This window comes from Lissotriton helveticus, chromosome 5_1 (genome assembly GCF_964261635.1).
Source record: "Lissotriton helveticus chromosome 5_1, aLisHel1.1, whole genome shotgun sequence".
Lineage (NCBI taxonomy): Eukaryota > Metazoa > Chordata > Amphibia > Caudata > Salamandridae > Lissotriton > Lissotriton helveticus.
This window is the reverse complement of record NC_136065.1, coordinates 1975446162-1975465066: the sequence shown is the minus strand read 5'-3', so window position 1 is coordinate 1975465066 and position 18905 is coordinate 1975446162. Positions and strand designations below refer to the sequence as shown.

The 18905-nt window shown below is 43.4% G+C and overlaps 1 protein-coding gene across 7 annotated transcripts in view; it reads right to left on the bottom strand.

Moving 5' to 3' along the window:
* Positions 1-413: 413 nt before the first annotated feature.
* Positions 414-18905, bottom strand: part of GRB7 (growth factor receptor bound protein 7) — a 674120-nt gene continuing 655628 nt past the window's right edge. For all 7 annotated transcript variants that reach the window (XM_078645666.1, XM_078645662.1, XM_078645663.1 and 4 more), the window contains 3 exons: positions 17699-17786; positions 7373-7466; positions 414-3232 (listed from right to left, as the gene is read on the bottom strand). In XM_078645666.1, the coding sequence (XP_078501792.1) occupies positions 3089-3232; positions 7373-7466; positions 17699-17786 (326 nt within the window). In that variant the 3' untranslated portion in view covers positions 414-3088. The remainder of the gene's footprint in view (positions 3233-7372; positions 7467-17698; positions 17787-18905) is intronic.

Sequence of the window (18905 nt, the reverse complement as noted above, 5' to 3'; positions counted from 1 at the left end):
ACAATGGTTTGCTTTTCAAAATAAGATTCTTCAATGTTTTATGCTACAGGTAATAAAGAGCTGTCTATTCTGAAGTTTTTTTCTACCTGTTTAGAGATTAGGAAAGGAGAAGGTGGGAAAGGAGAAAGGGAGGAGGAGAAGCGAAGGCCGAAGAGAATAAGGACTACAAGGCAGAAAAGAAGATAAAAAGAAAGGGGGTACAGAAGCCAAAGTAGACTGGGATGGGAAAGGTCGAAAAAGCATGAGAAAGGGAAGAGAAATTAAAATAAAGTATTGGTGGATGGATGAAGAAACATAAAATGATCTCCACTGTTTAGGTCTGCTAGAGCCAAGACACCTCTGTATTGGGCGCTCTAGAAACACTTTTACTTACTTACTGGCTGCTGGAAACAGCAAATTCCTCCAACCATGCATACAGACAACAAAACTCTTTAATTAAGGCACATCAGTCAAAAGTAAAAAAAAAAGAACTTACATTTACTGAAATTGGCATTCAAGGTAGCTATAAATAGAGCAAATCTGTCTTTTGACAAAATATTCATCTTAAATGTGTGGGTTTGTGTACAAGAAGATGAGAGCGTGAGGCAATAGCAGTGTGTCATTTGTATAAAAGACGTCAAAGTCCCAGCAGCCTCTGAGAAGAATACGTACAGGAGACCATATGCCATTGAGGACCGCCTGGTTGCCGACAGCATTTCTTCACTTCGTTTTCCTTCCAATACAGGAAGTGTGTGTGCTCTTGCTTAAAATGTTAAGGTCCCATTTCTCCAGGAGTACATCTTACACCCTCCATTTCCTGACATTGTGCTTCCTTGATACGTTCCTTCTTTACAGCTAAGATGCGTTGAATTAAATGAAGGATAGTGCAGGAGAATACAATCAAGTAGTGTCTTCCAACCCCTTGTAGTTAAAAGGATCTGTTTTAAGACCACACTTTTACTATATATGCGCAGAAGTTAAACCCAGCTCTCAGTGAGTGTAAGAATTTGGATTACTATTTGGGGTGTGTGATCATCCACCTCAAGCAACAATCACAACTAGATTTCCTACTGTGAGCAAACCATGGACTAAGTGGTGATTACCACAGAACTCTGCATCATTTTACAATCCATCCCTGAGCTTTCTTCTTGTAAATTAGTGCATTAAAGGACTCAAACTATTGATAATTAATAGGAACATGTGATTTTATGAGCCAGTGAAGTACAGATAGAATCTTATTCTGATCAGAACCTTGATTTTCTTTATAGTTGGGTTAATGATCGATTTGTGGGGGGCTGCATAGATCTCAGGTGGATCCGGTTTTAGGGAGCCTTTGCAGTACAGTTCAGATTCACAAATCTCAGTTGAAGATACTGTTGTTATGGGTAGTCTTAATGTTCCTATGACTATGACCGGTAACAAATCACAGAAGGCACCAGTGGCAGCAGCAAGAAAGCCGGAACGCCCTGAGCGTTTCTTCACCAATATTCCCCAAACGAAAGGCCCGGACAAGTCCCATGAATCACCCCGCTGTTCATTTTGGTCATGACTTCTCATGTCTTTTGGAATAGGGATGCTGCAACTGAGCCTACTGCGTTCCTGCTCTCTCGTTTCAGGAATGACAACCACACTTCAGTGCATTCGCGGAGATCACTTTGTATGTATTGTAACCATTTTCTCTGAACCAGGCCTGTTACTATTCTCCACTCCATTTCCCCTCAATGTACTGATGCTCTTCAGATAGGATCCAAAGGCCTAGAGACTTGAGGCTGAGCTATTTTAAGTATTAGATTTTTACTTATTCATTTGCCTTTTCTTGCCCCAGTAAACAAATAGTGATTCACTTTTTAGCTGGGAAGTACAATGCAAAATCCCTACAAGACTTCCAGTCTTGCCATATCCTGGTTGTTAGCTTTCTGCAGGATTACATATAGTACTCTGCGACCAGCAGTGTCCTGTGTGCGGCTGTATGCGGCTGCAGAAGTATGGAGGCTGCTTATCGGACTCCATCCAGGTTCATGCTCTGAAAGGACACTTAATTTCACACCTGACTTGGTGTCAGCACCTTACCGTCAGAGGCTGCCGTATTTTAACTAGGCACCAGGTGTCAGTGCTGTGCAGATGACCATACTTTTCTTCCACAATCTTTGGTAATATCATACTTTGAACACCAGGTGTCACCATTGAATTCTATCTTCTTTGCGCAGGAGTTTGTTTTGTGAGTAAAAGCCGCACTGCCTGGTTGTCCAATGTGGTTATGTCATATGTACTACAGTGAAGAACTGGAGAAGTACCGCAGGTCCAGTTTCTTCTGCCTAAAATATCTTCTTACCTTCGATGTACTCAGATTGGTTGGCTGAAGTAGCAAAACAACAAACAAATACAATCTTAGCATTGAAATAAAAAAACGTATTTGCAGCAGAAGTCCTTCGTGTGCAGATTTTGTCACCTTTGGCACTATTGCCCTCTGGATTGTTTACTATAAATTCTAGTTCTTGTGACCAAAAAGCAATTGTTCCTGCTTCACAGTCTGTCACAAACAGGGGGCATGATGTGTGGTGGAGTGTCTGTAATATGTACATAGAGTACTGAAACAGTCAAAGTGCTGGTGGCGGTGCCAAAATTATCTGCTAATGAACTCAAGAGGAGCATAAGGACCAAAGGAGTTGCTCTTTCAGCCCAGCAGTTGGGTGACTGGATGCACAATAGAGAAGGGATCAATAACTCTGTCCCGAGTGGCTGTTTTGACGGCGTGAGATCTGCAGCACAGACTTTGAACGTTAGAGATCGGTCTCTCTGCCAGTCTGGGTCCCTGGTGCATGAAGGCCCACGCGGGGATCACAGAACCCAAAGTTGGAATCACCAATACTAGAGTCCGCTGAAACAATGCCAATAGAGGCCCACTGGGGATCCAATTTGCAAGACTCCATTAAGGTCTGCAGCAGGGATTGTGCAACCCAGGCCAGCAGAGTCCCATGCCTGTGACAGCATGGCCCATGACAGGAAACGTCAATGACAAGGATCACAGCGCTCACGCCGGGGATCACAGACCCCACGCCGGGGATCATAGGGTCCATTTATGGAATTACAAGATCCGCGTCTGTAATCATCAGGCCACACGTGTGCAGTAGTGCTTCAGCTTGCACGGCAGGATTCCCCGGTTGATCTGATGGAACTCCACCAGCTGTATCAGATCAGTGAACTTCGTCTGCCCATCATCCATGGTGTAATAGTGCTGTCCCTCCTCTTCATGCTGCAAAAGGACAGAAAGGTTTTGTGAAACAAATATCAAACGAGGCTTTTGGATTTATTCTCACTAACAGATTATTCCAACACAGTATAATCCATAGGAACCCCTTCTCTATGCAAGTCTGGACTTGCAATAATCCCCTCACCTCACCCTCCCAACCCCATCACCCGGCCAGATGAGAAGAGACACTCATTCGGATGATGGAGTCATTTCTCAGTGACCTGGCACAGAGGCCTCTCCATTGGCATTAAGAGCTCAGGTGCTTACTATGAGTTTGGATGGGTTGCTCAGACTAAAACTGCCCCTGCCCTGCCGGCTGCAACTGGTACAAGAATCACTCATGGCTTATCTGTCTGAGAGCGCGCAGCACGTCTGTACACATACAAATGATGGACGGAATGCGGACTAAATCATACATTCACTCCCAGTCAACAGATCTGGGTTAAATCCATCGTTCTTTTGGTCACCATTCCACCCCAGTTTAGACCCAGCCATATGCAAAGCAGTCTTGACCCTTGCCTCATGGGAACAGTCCAGACCGAACTGCCATACCAGGTCCTCCCTGGACTGGAAACAAGCATCCTGGGACCGGTTTCTGGGTATTACCCTTCATCAGCCAGGATAGCTTGAATTTAGTGGCATGGTGAGTAAGGAACCCACGTCTGGGCATAACCATCCCACTTAGGGTGAGAAGTGCTTCGCAAACGAATGATGGACGGAATGCTGAATAAATCATACATTCACCCCCAGTTAAGAGATCTGGGTTAAATCCATCGTTCTTTTGCTCACCATGCCACCCCAGTTTAGACCCAGCCATATGCAAATCAGTCTTGGCCCTGTGCCTCATAGGAACAGTCTGGCACGGAACTGTCAAGCCAGGTCCTCCCTGGACCGGAAACAAGCATCCTGTATGACATTGTTCTGCATTCTGTCCATCAATTGTTCTTTTTGCACTTCTGTACAGCCAGAGGGTCTTCAGAGTGAAACATTCCTATCAAGCAATGGGGACAGTAGAGCACAACACTTCCAAGAAGCAGAGCACAGCACCACTTTCAAGCAGTGGAGCAGGCAGAGCGCAGCACGAATATCAAACAATCGGACTGGAAAAGCACAGCAGGACCATGGAGAATCACCGCGCTGTCACCAATCAGAGGGGCCAGCTAAGGTCAGCAATACCATGACGTAGAGGGTTCAGCAAAGCACAGCACTACTACTGAGCCTCAGGGCCAGCCTGACATAGGACTACCCCCCAACTTCAGGGACATCAAAGCACAGAACCACCACTGAGCTCCAGGGCCAGTGGAACACAACACTACACCCATGAAAGCAAAGCATAACCGCTGAGTACCAGGGCCATCAAAATACAGCCAGTACGATAAATATCACTAAACCTTCAGGCCAGTAGAGAACAGCACTATCGTAAAGACACATGGCCAGTATCATACAGCACTATCATTGAGCCTCAGGGCCAGCAGAGCACAGGATTACCATTAGATACAGGAACAACAGCACACAGCACTACCACAGAGCACTAGCAGTATACAGAAATATCATGGAGCTTCAAGGCATGCACAGCATTATCATCAGGCAGCACAGAGTAGTATCATCAGGATACTGGGAGAGCAGCAGACAGAACTATCATCAGGATAGAGGGAGAGCAGCAGACAGAACTATCATCAGGATAGAGAGAGAGCAGCACACAGCACTATCATCAGTATAGAGGGAGAGCAGCACACAGCACTATCTTCAGGATAAAGGGAGAGCAGCACACAGCACTATCAGCAGGATTCTGGGAGAGCAGTGCACAGCACTACCATTAGTACACACACATATCCAACTGAGAACAGCACTAACTTCGAGTTTCATAGATACCAGGGCACACAATGTTGATTCACAGGGTTTTCAGGAATGAGCCAATTTCCAAATTTCCATTGGGGCACTATCTTCTCAGACATGAATTTTTGGCCTTTCTAAAATCACCAGAAGGTTGTATGAAAGAATATTGAGGACAGAATTACCGTGCAGCCAAAAATATTGAGGCCTAAATATCCGGCCAGAAATATTGAGAAGGTAAGTGCCTATAGGTAAGTATAGATTTACTATTATTAACTCTACATATTCGTACCTTGTAGATATATACATCGTCAAGGTACATATATGTGGAGTAAGTAAACCTATGTTTACCCATATAAACTTAACTTCAAGGTATTTTGGTCCGAGGCTGCTTTTTAAAGGGTTTTCTGTTTTAAAAAATATTAGAGCAGGCACTGGTGCCCTGGACCACCAACAACACTCCTTGATGCTGCCACCCTGATTTCCAAAGAGGAAGGGGCTCAAAGGGGACCTTTTCCCAATAGCCAATCAGTTAGACCCTCCTCCCACCTATCCCCTACTTGGGAGTTGGTAGATGAATAAATGGTTCCCAACAAAGTTACAGCGCGCCACTTTGACAATGCGATTCTGTAATGATTTTTAAAACTGATTTTGCCACTGGGAAAAACTTTTCCGAATGGGGTCAGTACATATGCAAAAAGGTTTTAGTGGTTGCAAATCCTGTATTTTTCCAAATCTGATGGTTTGCGACTGCAAATCCATGCGCACACCTGGCCCCAAGTTTCAAATATGTTCGCAACGATTAACTTAATAGCAGGTGTTCTAGAGATCACACTAATTTCTGTATCATGATCTTTAAGACATGGGCCTGATTTAGATTTTTGCAGATGGGTTACTCCATCACATCGGTGATGGATATCCGGTCTGCCAAGATTTAAATCCCAATATGTCCAGCGGGATTTATATTTTTGTGGACGGGATAGCCGTCATCGGAGTAACCCGTCCGCCAAAATCTAAATCAGGCCCTTGGTCTTTAAATATCTGTTTTTTTGTAACAAAGTGATGCTTGCAATATGAAATCATGAGCAGAGCAACGCATCATTCAGGGTATCTAAGGAAACGTTCTCCGCTGCAGATGTATTGCTTCTACAGCACATTTAACCCCTTGCGTGCGCATGACGGAACCACGCCGTCATGAGCCACGGGTGACGTGTGCTCATGACGGCGTGGTTCCGTCATGTGGCTGCCGCTCCACCCATGCTGCATTAATTCTCCGCCTGTGCGGGCAAATGAATGAGCGGGCGGGCCGTGACGGAACCACGCCCTCATGAGCACAGGCTGCCCATAACTCATGGCGGCTTGATTCCGTCATGAGCACAGCGGCGCCGCGCTCACCCCCCACCCCCGCGGCAGAATTCGCGCCGCGACCAAGGGGTTAATAAACCAAATGAGCTTGCAAACAGCACAGCATCAGCATTACTCTAAGGATGCCGAGCAAGCTCTAAACAATTTACATTAATCACAAGGCACTTCAAGGGCCTGTTAAGCAAGGAGGGTTTTTGTAAGTCCTTCAATAAGACTGTTCTTCTATACCATCAGGCTCACGCCAATGTGCATAGGCCCATTTACTGGTGCAGGCTGGTGGCCCTTGACTGTTTCATTTGATTGCTGCTTCCACCGGAGTCCAAACTGTTACCATAGCAATACCAGTTTCAAGCCGTGCAATTCTCAGCGGCTCTCTGCTAGCTTCGGCTCTCTACCTGGTAGTTTGGTTGCTGAGTCTCCACTAGGTGGCACAGGCACTGTCTGCACAAACTGGAGAAAGTTCCTGCAACCGCTCACTGTTGAGTGACAATGGCGCATCTCCCTTGGGGCATGCGTCTGAAAGTGCATTGAGAATTCTGGGCTTCCAGGTATGGCATTGCTGGGAATCCTGCATTTCCCAGCTTCAGCTATGCAGAGTTGGTGTGCATAGCCAGATCCAAGACAAAAGCACAGATATAGTGTGCTTATTTCTCATCCCCAGTCCACATCACACATCACACACCACCACAGAACCACACGGCCGGTAGCATCATGAAACAGTAATGAGCAGGATGGTCCTCAAAGCGCAGCACAGTGAGTCCATTAGTGTATCATACAACCTTCAGAAAACAGAACACCAAGAAATGCTGTAGACCACAGCCTGACAATCTCATTTCAAACCAGGAGTGCAATGAACAAGACAACTAAACCCTATAGTCACCATTATTGGTCTCTTGCCCTAGAAGAGTCGAACTAAAGGAGTCGGAATGTGGACACTGCACTTACCGGCATGATCAGGTAGTGTTTGACCTTCTGTAAGTGGCACAAGGACAGAACGAAGCCCTTTGTGTTACGCTGACTTTCTCGAACCAGGAACACCCTGAAAAACAAGGAGGGTTGTTAATGTGACACACAAATACAATCCAACCCAGCATTAAAGGCATCTTTCCGAGTTCTAGGCCCAAGCAACAGGCAAGGGCCTGTTACGAGAGAGGAACTTTAATGACCGGTGTAGCCCTAAGCATAAGGGTTTTAATGCTGTTACAACATTTTTCCCCATTGGGGATGTTCTGAATAAAAGTGTCAGCTTTAGAATGTTGAAACAGTCTGTGAACGCTTTTAAATAAACCAATTTTTAATGCAGCCATTTTCGTAAAAGGAAAACAGGATACATTAAAAAATAAAACATTTGACAACCATTTTTAGGACCTTTACAAGCACCTTCCAAAAACCAATTCGATTTTTATCCGTAAACCCAAATTGCGATTTGGTAATGTTTTACCGAATCACATATCGAGTTTCGCACTTACCAAATGGACAATATGCGATTGCAAACAACCTGATTCAGGAAATTGGAACTTTTTCAAATGCAAAAAAGGCTTTGTACATCTCTCCCTGAATTTTCTACCAACTCTCCTTTTCCTTCACTGGACAATCTTTCCAATTCATCCTGTGCTTGAAAGCAATGGTTCCTAATTTTTTGACTTCTGTGGACTCACACTTAATCATTATTGGTATATAAAAACTAAATACTTTTTTCTATTTTATAGGAAGGTTGGAGCTTTTCTAAATTCAATTGAGGTTACTCATCGTCCTTCCAATATTCTGTTGGATGCCCTTGCACTGCTCCCATGAACCAATCGGGGGCTACTTATCAAATTTTTAACCTTCAATTTCAAATTCCTTCACCGATTGTTTTAAAATTTTTAATTGTACATTTTGCTTCATTATTTATATACACTTTATTAATCTGTTGGTAATATTTAATTTTATGAGCAGTTGCAGACCTCTTTAGTAGGCTTTGCAGACCCCCAGGGGTCCTCAGACCTCAGCTTAAAAACCACTGATCTAAAGTAAGCTTACTGGGCTATAAAAACCTCAAATAAATGAATGGCCAATCTAAGTAATGTCAGACAAAGTGCTGGCATGAGTCAAAGTGACGGTAGGGAAGTAATAACAAACCAACATGACAGAGTCTAAGTAACGGCGGGACAACCTATGGCTTAGATACGAACAGAACCACCCAGCCATGACCAATCCCGCCATACTCCGTGTTATGGTATAGATCTACCCACCACTACCCAACACTGTCTTGGTGTTGTTCAGATACAGTTTAACCCAGCAATAACTATTCACTGCATTTACACAACCCAGTCTCGCTCACCTAGCTAAAAACAGTCTAAAAACAAAAAAACTAAAATGATAAAGGCAATAGATGTTTCCTTGGACAGTTATGAGATTTGTGTGAACATCTGTCTTTTGAGATGTCTTCTGCAAATACAATATTTGTATGATGAAGAGGAGTTACACCCATGATCAGGGTCCAATACATCGACCTAGTTCAGGCACCCCTGTAACAGCTCATTTGCCAGTCTTATAGAGGCATTAAAACTGGGACTGAGTGTAATGCCTTCCCTAGTTAACTTGATATTAGCAGATATCCTTAAAGATCTCACTACAGAATGGACACACCTTTCTACTACGTTAGAAAAGACAAACCCCCAGATGCATCAACAACCCATTTTGCGATTCCTTAATAGCGAAAAATACTGATTCGCTATTAAGGAATAGCAAAATGGAATGCATCAAGAAATCACACAAAAATAGCGATTTCTTAGAATTCCTTAATTGCGACTCGCAAATTGCGAGTCGCAATTAAGGAATACCTCCCCATTAATTTCTATGGGTCTAGAGGCCCATAGGAATGAATGGGAAGACAATCTCAATTTGTGTATTGCAATTAGCGAATCGCAAATTGAGATTGCGATTTCAAGGGTGCCGGGGTGTCCAAAGGACACCCTGTTGTACCCCTGAAATTGATCTGTGCACATATGTTGCGCACACACATGCCCTTAGGGCATGTGTGTGCGCAACATGAAACTTTGAAAAATGCACTTTAGTGCATTTTTCAAAGTTTTTGCAAATTACCATGAAGTTGTACTTCATGGTAATTTGCGTGCCCTATTAGCGAATTCGCTATTTTTAAAATTTTCATGCATTGCATTTAACGAATCTCAATTTGAGATTCCTTAAATGCAAATATTCTCAATTTAGCGATTTCTCAATTTGCGATTTTTGCATTTGGGATGATGCACCCCAAATGCAGAAATACCCGTCGCAAAGGGGCAGATTCTGAGAATCTGCCCCTTTGCGAGCGGATTTTTGTTTGATGCATTTAGCTGAAAGTCATTATTGCCTCATGGAGGTGACATGGTTATTCTGCCCAGAGTCTCCAAGTGTTATTGTAATATTCATTCATTAATGACATAACCATTAACATTTCCACAGATACAAGAAAAGAGGAGAGGGATCCATTTGAATCGCTTATGAGCAAGTCTCCATGTTAACATCTGGATGCTTTTCTGAAAGTAAGAAACATCATAACTGAGCCATTAGTTTGTGATACGTAGAGCTGTCTTATGAGTAACCTGGAGGAATAAAGTTCTACTGGTCAGAATACCAAAACAATGAATTCATGATCAGGCCAACCAGATTGTGATGTAACCTATGTAAACAGGAATCCATCAAGCCTGCTCGAAAAGCTCTCCACTTGCTTCAAGTTCAGGCCAAGATCAAATAAAAAGTTCTCTGCACTGTCCACAAAGTCTTCTGGTAAAAGGCCCAAAATACCTGCTGAAACGTTGATTACGTCCTCAACAATCACCTAAGATCTAGTGCTCATAGTCTTCTAAATTGATCCATCAACATTCGGTCAAGCAGAGGAAACACCACAGCAGGTTAGTGGGTGAAGGAAAGGTACAAGCTTGTGGAATGCCCTAATACTCCTTCAAAAGAAGTACCCAGTGAGTAGTACCATGTGCTGTTCCCAAAAGAGTAACACCCATTGCCTAGAGTTAACTTTTGCCGAGGGGCAATATTGAAGACCTGAATAAGATCGCGCTGATACCAGTGCTCAGAGCCAAAACTTATATTTATGTTGAATTTATTGGATTATTCTAGAGGTCCTGTGACCTAGATTCCTTTCAGGAAACGTAAGAGAACAATGAAGAGAGAAGGTTTACTGTTGATCATTTCAATGGTAGTCAGTTGGGAGATGCACTAATTAGGTCCTACTTATTTCAGGCACACTGCCCAAAACGAAGGCGTAATTTATGCTTTTATATCTGGGTCAAGCAAAATCACTAGTCATAACATCAGTAAAGACATGTGCCAGGAGCTAACACTGCAGAATGCATGTTGAACCGTTCAATATGTACTCTTGTCCTGACTGTTTTATGGAACTGACCGGGCAAAGACTTCTTGCCATTGGCTTTGCCTTGGAATGGTTAACAGGCAAACGGGTGCCCATTGCTTTAAGGTTGTTAAACTTGTGAAGGCAAAAGTATTGAAAGCCTGAAATGCAGGCCACTGAATTAATGACTGGCAAAGAAGCATGTAATTGGGGCAATTATGTCTGTTAATTACTCGCTTGCGCCATTATGGGTCTCAGCCACCGCTGAAGGCCCATAAAGATGGGGATGGGTAAATCAGAGATGTTTTGGCCCCCAGCCAAGAGCCATGAGGCTATGACCAACCCGCAGTACCCTGCTATAAAACAGGGCAGAACCGCAGCTGAGAGTTGGGAGCAGGAGATGAATGGAAAAGTATGCTTGATCCATCACATAGTAGAGGAAAATAAGCCAGCAGCTTCCTTTCCATCTTGCTTTCCTGTCAGCAAAAAGAGTGGACGAGCTGGCCTACAGAGACCGGTAACACCAGAGAGACAGAATGCTGCTTGAGAAGGCCTATAGTCAGGGCCACTGGAATTAAGGAATTGTGCGGCTGTGGTGTTTTTCGCATAGTTATGGATTTGCCGCATTCGCTACACAATCAGCCATCTGCTGCATAATCTACAGATTTAAATTTTGTTTCTAGCTCAAATGGTTAAGAAGTTACTAAAAATGCAGCAATATGTGCTGCCGCATAGTGTAAGGACCATTGCAAAGGTTGACTGGTCACCGTTTGTTCTTTATTGCTATATTTGATCATTTGGCCCTTCTCTTCCCCTGTAATTTAGTCAACCCTGCTGCATAATTTGTCCCTCCCCTGCCGCATAATCTTGGTGGCCCTGCCTACAGTGCTAGCAATTGTTCACAAACAAAGCATTTCAACTGGCTGTCCGGCTCTCTGCCTTCTGTACAGAGAGCTAATAGACTATTGGGTTTCATACATCTTATTCTAGATAAATTGGTGAGGGTGTCAAGGCGCTGGGGGCCGGCAGGAAGAATAAGCGAGCTATTGCCCAGAGTCACATGGTGCTTGGCTAACCTGCCGACTGCGCCGGAGATCGAACCATGAGCACCCGTGTTCTGGAGACAGCGGCCCTGGCCACTGCGCGACACTACCTCCTACTACTGATTTCTATACTTAATTTTGGAGGTCGATTAAAATTTGGTGTAGATGTAGGTCTAGCAGAACTAGGTACTGCTCAACCCATAGTTCGCCCGCCTCATTTAGAGGTTGAGAAAATGGCAGAGCCAGCTGAGGCTCCACTTTGAGAATCCTTGACCTGGAAGCAGTCTGTTTTAGGACCGCTGCGTCACATTTGATGGATGCCATATTTAGGGCAGGGCTTTGGTCATTATTTTTCCGGTCCGGAACAACAATGTGAGTCATGGAAGTCTCATGCCAGAAAAAAGAGAAATGTCTCTGATGTGCTGGGAAAGAACTTTGCATGTCATGGACATTTTCTCTTTTTCCTTTGCTTCTCACATACTAACAAACCTTCACTATGGGGGATTATTTCTGAAAAGCAAAAGAGAATGCCGAGCACATCGCCAGGGTGGCCTGCCTGGCAGTCAGCTGTGATGGAGATGCATCTGGCTCAGTGGTGGATGCCCTTTCATTACAGAGATCCCATTGGGAGAGGGCAGGTGTTCCTCTACCTGAGAGGGAGGATGTGGGGTGGAGATCCTTCACAAATCCATAGGACTATAAGCCGACCAGCCAGGGGCTAAATGCTGCCAACGGTCTTTTTATGAAAGGATTTATCAAAATGTTTCATATATATTGTATGCAAAAAAAACAATTGATGGACAGAATGCAGAACAATGTCATACATTCACCCCAGTGCAGAGATCTGGGCCTCAATCCATCATTTTTTTGCTCACCATGCCATTCCAGTTTGGACCCAGCCATATGCAAATCAGTCTTGACCCTGCGCCCAATGGGAACAGTCCAGCCCGAACTGCCAGGCCAGGTCCTCCCTGGACTGGAAACAAGCATCCTAGGACCGGTTTCGGGATTCAGCCCTCATCAGCCAGGATAGCTTGACTCGAGTGGCATGGAGACAATGCTTGTATTTACAATAAAATACATTTGCAATTGTGAAGAAGTGTGATATTGTTTTTACTTAGTGGGGGGTGCACTTGCTGTCAGAAATGTGATGACGAGAGGCAGTGCACTTGCTATAGGTGTGATATGTGTTAGGTGATTTGGGTACTGTAATTGCTGCGAGTAATACGCTGTAAGTGAAGAGAGGCATTGTACAAACTATTTTGTGGCATTTGCTTAGGGAGGAGGGCCAGCCCACATCACCTGATGATGCTATTTGTTTGAAGATGAGAGGAAGTTCAAGTGCTGCGAGTGTGATATGTATTTGTGAAAATGAGTAGCGCTGTTTCTATAAATGATATGCGTTAAATGAACAGGGGTTACAACGCATTTGATACTGAATCCAAATAATTGACTAACCTATCCACTACTTAAATTACTTTCATATTTCACTATACTAGTTCAACAATAATCCTTTATGGGTTCCAGAGTAGCGTCCTACTCGCCGAAAAAGCGCTTCGACGCCTCGTCTGGTGTAGTAAGCACAATATAAATGCAATTACAATACAATATTTGTTAGGGAGAGGTGGACGCCTTGCAATGAGTGTCATATATGTTTGATGTATGGAGTGGTGCATTTGATGCTAGGGTGATACAAAGAACTATGGTTTTTGGTGCTCCCAGCCCTTTCTTTCTCACCACGTCTGGGGCGCCATCCTCATTCCACCTTTAAAGTTTGTATTATGTGTGTACTGGCAAGCGCTTGTGACTAATGGTTTACATTGGTAATGTAATGTTAATTAAATGACACACCTTGGGCATGACACTGACCGACTTATAGTCTCTGATGTTTTTTTACAGTTCTCTTTCCGTTCTTAAGATATACCGCATGACATTCCCTTGATAGCACACAGGTTACTTGGATCTTAACATTTAATGTTACTTTACAGTCCGATTTCTTGCGTAGAGTTTTTGCGTCGTTTTTGTTAATACTTATGGTCGTTCTTTTTACTTTCCCAGCACAAATGTTCTTGATGTTACTCATAATCCTTCAGTGAATTGTATGGCTCACCTCTGAAAAACTACCTGAAACTAATTGATTTCTGTCCTCGGGGCTCAGAGGCATGCTTGAGTAAAAACATTTCCGGTGCTAGATGCAATTTGGAGCATATTGTCTCCTAATGACTTTTGAGGTACTTACCATATTTTTTACTTCTGAATTGATGATTGGGACATGGTCTTTATTGTCTATATGCTCACTTCAGGTAAAAACGCAATGGTATATTTCCTATTCTGGATTTTTCTCTGAGATGAAATCTAGGTTTGTGGTGGTTTCCTTTCTTCTTTATTATCACTATCATCATCACATTTAAACCCGAAGACTTCTTTCTTTGGGGGTTACATCCAAAGTCACTTCCTCCCCTTTCTTTCCTTTAATAATTCTCCAAATTGTAGCTGTAATATGCTGTAATTTCTTCTGTTCGTAAATTGTTTTGAAAAATATTGATAAAATCTGGCACATGAGTGCTTCTTGCATGGAATGATCACTGGATAACATGTAATACACTGAGACAAAGCATAATAATGGAGATTGTACAGTGCTTTTAAATATGTATTTTTCAAAGTTACAGGCTTGAAAAAGTCGTCAAATGACGAAACACGTGTCGGCTGTTTCATATTTGGATTCCAATCAGATTGGGTGTTTAAAGAAATTAAAAGCTCTTGAAACTATAAGATCCACAAGGTGTCTTCATATTTTGGACTCTAATTCATGTATTATTATTTTCTTTGTTCTCTTGAAGACAATTATTGGACCTGTTGGATAGACGGACCATAAAACTTCAATTATGTGATGCTCTGGAAATGTTTATCATGTTATGAATAATCGAAAGTTGGCTCTTTCTGATATTTGCTAAACACTTGATAGGTGACATAGTGTTGTATGTCCATTTGAGCACACGCTTCCGGATGATTGTGTCCTTATACGTATCCTGAATTTGTGATGTACGAGCTGATTTGTTTGACCACTGTCGCCAATATTTGTGTATACTCTGTCTGTACACTCAGTGCACACCTGCTGTACTGATCTGATCAACTGCAGGGCTGCAGTTTGTTGTATGCTGGTCACAGAATACCCTGGGATAGCAGCAGTGCACAATGGTGGAGCACTCTCATTAGGTCTCATTCATGGGTAAAGCTTCTTTCAGACAGACCTAAAGGGTTTCTGTTGTCATAAATCCCCGACTAATCCCAGCTTACATGAATCCACCACACGACAGAAGTCCATGGGAACCTGCTGACCAACGGAAGTAATCTTAGCGATAATCTCTGGTACAGGAACTGAAAGAGGAGGTAGGAAAGCTCAGGGGCTTCATACACCTGTTGCAGGCATCTGAGTACTTACTGCAGAGCACAAGGTCCAACCCTATGAAGATGTCTCACGGTGGCAATGCACTTGCTGCAAACATCTGGCAGACAATTGTATGCAGACTGCTATTGACAGATGACTATACCAATAATATAGCACTGGGTGTTGATGCATCTGCCACACACAAGTAAAAAGAGTACATTCCTCTCTCTTGAGTGGGCTGAGGCGATCTCTTGAAGTGTATCAGCACTCTGAATTTAACTAACTGAGGTCAAATCACCACCCATGAAGGTCAGGGGTCAATCTGCCGACCTTCCTCGCAAACCCCATTCCAACACCAGTCACGTCTTGAAAGTTGCTCTGGCAACCTCAAAGGTCTTTACTGGCACGCTTCACACGGTATGCTTGGTACCACTGCACCATGTTATGTGCTTCCAACATAGCGTACGCTCACAAATTAGATCTCTCCGTTTCTATCAACGAGAATATGCAACATGGGGTAATGTGTCAGCGCACTTCAGCCATTGGGTCTCTTGCTCTGTGAGTGACAGCATTTGTCTGTTCAAATGTGCACATCTGACTGAAAATACATGTGCTTGAGTGCCAGGGCTCGTGTGACAGTCCTGTATTTTTCCATTAACCGCCTTTTACCTGTCCCCTTTCTCTTCCTTCCTTTTTCTCTTTTTATTTTAATTTTTGAGAACCTACTATTGTTCCACAGACAGTGCTAATGGGCTGCTTGCTTGTCACTGATTTCATCTACTGTGCCCTGTTTCCCTCATGGCCACCCCCTCTAACATGGGGGACCAATATAAAATAGTTGTGACTATGGTACATCATTGATTTACCCTTCCATGGCTTTGGTTCTAAACATGGCGACCATGCTGGAATTTTAAAACAATAATACACTATCAGGCACATGCATCAAGGTAGGATTTTGCGAGTCCTTGATTGCGAATATTAAGGAATCGCAATTAAGGATTCACAAAATCCTATGCATGTAGGAATCGCTATAAAAACTGCGATTCCTACATATTCCTTATTTGCGACTCGGAAATTGCGAGTCGCAAATAAGGGATGGCTTCCCTACAGGCCTACAGGAATTAATGGGAAATTGCATGCGCAATTTGTGAGTACCAGTAGAAACTCGCAAATTGTGCATGCAATTTCAAGGGTGCAAGGGTGTCAAAAGGACACCCTGTTGCATCCCTGAAATCTGCATAAAAGTACATCTTGCACACACACATGCCCCAAGGGCCATGTGATATGGTTCTGCACTGTTATGTGGTGGTGTAGTCCTAATTGATGTAATGTTTGGTGATGTATTGAGTAGCGTGATGTGTCACTGTATAATATTAAATGGTGGGCAGTAGTTTTGAATAAGATGGGGTGATATGTTTGTAATAGTGTGGTGTAGGGCGTTATGAACTGGAACAGTAATACATTACGTGGTGTCTTGAGGTGTGGTGTTAGGTACGAAGTGTATAATCAAATGTGGAATTTTTCCTGACATATTGAGGTGTGGAAAGGGATTGGAGAGGTAAAGAGTATTAGGAGACTGAAATATGTTTTGAAGCTGTGTGGTGAGATTTTGGCCTCGCTCTATGGCTGCACAGATTGTATTAAGTTGGGCACATTGTAGGCAGTAGGCTTATTGATGACCATATGTCTAGTTCCCATGTTCTCTACTAGGTGTCGCACTCTGGAGGCAGTCTCTGGTACCATATCAATCGATAGAGCCTTGCGCCTCGAAAGAAGGGTCGCCATTGGCCCAGGTTGAATTATAACAGATGTGTACATTATAGAAGGCTACTGCCCAAAAAGTCATATTTGTCTCATAAATATGAATTGATTCTCGAGCCCTGAACACAGCCTCCGTGCTCACACAGACAATATTGATGTGTCTTGCACTCTGGAGTTCACATATATATGTTAAAATATCACCTGTTTCATCAAAGTCCTCAAGTGCTCAAACCTTTTTGGGGGTCTAAGGTACTGAGAACAAAGGACTGTTTGCAGGTATGTTTGTCCAATTAGTCCAATTGAATTTAAGCAATACTACAATACCCAGAGTGCATCAGGTTGCTCATGTAGTCCGGTGACTGGAAACATGGTATTTTACCAAAATTGAGTGATCTGACAACTTCCACATTACCATCAGCTTGTCCTGTTTTCACATCACCCTCCCCTTCCTCATCAATGAGAACCAGAATTTGATTAATGAAACATCTGCTATTTACAGTGCTTAGAAATGTCTGGTATGCGGTATTTAGTGCTACATAAAACAAGTTATTTATAATTATGATTCTCATTACTCCCTAACCCAAATTACTTGTTACCGTCAACTCTCTGCTTCCTTCTCAGCTTTCTACTTCCACGTCACCCACGAGTACCCACTGCCACATGATGCCAACAAGCCTCTTTCTCCTCTGCTTGCCACAAGCCCCTTCCCCTCCATCAAGCATTCTTACCCGTCCACGAGGCCCTGCTGCAGGATGAGGCGCTGGGTCTCTTCCCTGGAGATGCCGCCATGGTACCAGGCTTGGCTCCTGTGAATGGCTGCAGTGACACAGAGTGAGGGAGAGATAGACAGGGGATGGTTATACTCCATACTGTACATGGGCCCAGCTCCACGTCTCAGACATCCTCCCAACTCTTATCTTGAACATACCTCTTCCATCCAAACACTCACACACCAGGGGTGCCCAAGATCAATGCCCGATTTCCAGGATCCCTACATAAAATAAGTTTGCATCCAGTGATTTTACAGGGAACTCACAGCCATGAGATAACCTTGAAATATGGCATGGATAAAGCCGCCCTGGACCTATTGTACGAATGGAATGGAACTATAGAAGAGCAGGTACTCACTCTTACGGAGTACCTGTTTCCTACTGACAAGTCCTGGTACTCATCCATTACATGTATTGCACCGCTGCCAAGAAGTGCTGCTACTCTCCCCTTCAAACCTAAGAAGTGCAGATACGTATTATCTGTCCATTTAATGCAATGCTTTTAACTTAGTATTCAGACTTCACCTTGAAGGAGGCTCCAGACACAAGAAATCTGCTGTAACTAAAACCAAGAATGACTAAAACCCGGTTATTTCTCAGTGCTGAGAAACACTGAATTGTTATGGTTATGAACTACTCCTCCTAACACTGGTCTCGGTCGTGAAAACTTCCTCCCCATGGTTCAGACCCTTGAAAGGGTCTATGAAAAATTGTTCACAAAAAAAAAAGATAGGCTTTCATGTTAGAACTCACTCCAGAAACGTAACTTTCCTCTCTATAAATGCGAGACAGGATTTATGTGTTTTTGCCTGTACTCTGCCCTCTTAGGAGTACGGCCGCTTCATTGGCTGTGGCTTGCCATGACGCCACACAAGGGTTATCTGCTCATCTCGTTGCTATCACACGCCTTTATTGTCTCCTCTCTGCACATTTCAGTGCAATTTCAGATAACCTTCCATAAGTCCTGGGTAGCGTCTTAGGGCGCCATCTAGTGCTAGTGTCAAATTACTACAACAAGACCCGAGAAAAGACCACAGGCTAACTTTCTATTTCTTCTGGAGCGCTGAAAACATTTGCATTGTTTACATTTGTACTCATACACTTTTGAGTAAATGTACTTCTGTTGGCTGTTCATCATTTCCGAATGTAAATGTATTATCAAGTG